Below are 1935 nucleotides of genomic sequence, written 5' to 3' on the forward strand. Positions count from 1 at the left end.
GTGGGGGGCAGTGACCACCTCAGTAGTTGAGTTTCTTAGGACAAGTCTCCTCTGTTTAGTGGTACCGCTGGGCTCCTAGGAGGGGCAGCTGAGTGCTGTGTCAAAGCCATATAGGCGCCCAGGGCTGGCTGCCCCAAATATGGCATATTGATAATTTTGAATGAAAGTCTTAAAAAGCAGCCTGTGCAAGGACACTTTGACCCTCCTTTTCGCTTAAATGCAGGAAATCAATCAATCCCCTCCCTGCACCTGGAGCCTGAGGGGGATGTCTTCATCACCAGCCCCAGGGGATTCAGGGCAGGAAAGTCTGTATAAACCAACCTGGGTCCCTTTTTTGCTAATTGACAACTCCAAACACAAATTCTGCTTAAATTCCTTACTGATTCAGCACCCAAGACAAATCTGTCCAATCGCACATTTATTGTTTTGTGCAAAAAGATATAAAACCTGCCCACTTCAAACTGTTTTTTTTCTCCTGGTAATGTTTTGTGTTAATTTCATTATTTGGGCCATGAGCACTGAAGGAAGGTAAAGGGAGAATTTTCCTGTCCTGGACACCCGTCCTGGCCCTCTTGGCCCCAGCAGCTTCGTGGGCCAGCAACGTGCCCACAGGACTGGTTGCCGAGTAAGAGGAAGGGTGCCTCCATTACTGGCTCATGGGTTCTTACTGTCCCCCAGGATGGGAATCAAGGGAGACAACAAACGGAAGGAGAAAATAAAAGCTTCCTAGCTCGTGCACAGGGGAGGCACAAGGGAGCCGGTGCAGAAAGGAAAGGGCAGGTGACCAGCTTTTAGGCAGCAGGACTATGGGGCAAAGGCTGGCAGGAGCGCCTTGCCATGGCACGTAGAGAGGGCGTGGTGCACGTGCCTGCGCTGTCACGTAGCATGCAACCACATGCGACGCACGGATCATTAGCATGCTGGCGCTCCACCCCGGGGGGATTTTTCCTATGCAAATGGGGCTAGGGTCACCTTCAGTGGACTCCTGAGTGCTGGGGCACATGCCTGAGCCCAGGAAAGTCCCAAGGCAGCAGAATGTGGATCTTGGTGGCCTCTATCTGATTCCCCTAGCTTGCCAATTGGTTAGGGGCCTTATCCTGTTAGGCCAGGGGCCTTGCAGATGGCCCTATCTCCTTAGGCTGGTTCCTAAGAGACTGGGGACTCAAGGCCCCTTCTTTCCTGGGGTGCAGGGGGATGATGTATAACAAAATCTGGGGCTACTGAGGTTGGGGGCAAGGAGTAGAGGGCAGCCAGGAAGGCCGGGGTGTCCCAGAAAAGCCACCTTCCCAAGGAGTGGCCATGGGCTAAGACTCAATTAGTGCCAGGAGGTCTTAGCCTAGGGTCGTGGGGTGGGTGCTCTGGGGGTGGCTCTCAGATGGGACCCAGGGCTGGGAGAGCAGGACACTCAGCGATGGGGTCCCACGCCCTGGGGTGGGTGCGGGATTCAGGGCGCAGTGGACACCAGCAGCAGCAGCAGCAGTAGCAGCCCGGGAGGCAGCGACAGCGACAGCAAGCCAGCAGCCGGCCCGGCGGGAGCAGCGGCAGTGGCAGCGGCCGGGGGCGACAGGTCGCAGGCCGTGTAGGGCTCTAGACAGGCGGCGAAGGCCATGACGTGCGCCACGAAGGTCTGCTCCTGCACGCCGTGCACCAGGTGCGCCTGCGGGCCGCGCGCAAACACCGCCACGTCCTCGCCGCCGTGGGTCTCCGACGACAGGGGCACGGCTGCCTGCTGCTTGTACGCGGGGTCCACTGGACGGAGGGTGGGGGTCAGCGCGGGCGGGGCGGGCCGCCTCCTCTCTCCCGCGAGTTCCCATCGTGGTCCGCCCAGACCACCGACCCGCTGTACTCACTGCTCTGGCTCTCGTTGACGTCAGGCCGGGAACCACCACTGAGCACATAGCCTGGGCCATTGCCATACAGGATGGAGGTGTAGGC

General features: G+C 58.3%; 1 protein-coding gene across 1 annotated transcript; it reads right to left on the reverse strand.

The window, feature by feature from the left end:
• Positions 1 to 1174: 1174 nt before the first annotated feature.
• Positions 1175 to 1923, reverse strand: LOC124232023 (intestinal-type alkaline phosphatase-like). Its single transcript, XM_046649013.1, has 2 exons — positions 1851 to 1923; positions 1175 to 1749 (listed from the first exon to the last, which is right to left on the reverse strand). Coding segments are annotated over exons 1-2 (306 nt in total). The 5' UTR covers positions 1852 to 1923; the 3' UTR covers positions 1175 to 1444.
• Between the last annotated feature and the right edge of the window lie 12 nt (positions 1924 to 1935).

The sequence above is a fragment of the Equus quagga genome, unplaced genomic scaffold (assembly GCF_021613505.1).
Source record: "Equus quagga isolate Etosha38 unplaced genomic scaffold, UCLA_HA_Equagga_1.0 HiC_scaffold_17175_RagTag, whole genome shotgun sequence".
In the NCBI taxonomy this organism is placed as follows: Eukaryota; Metazoa; Chordata; class Mammalia; order Perissodactyla; family Equidae; genus Equus; species Equus quagga.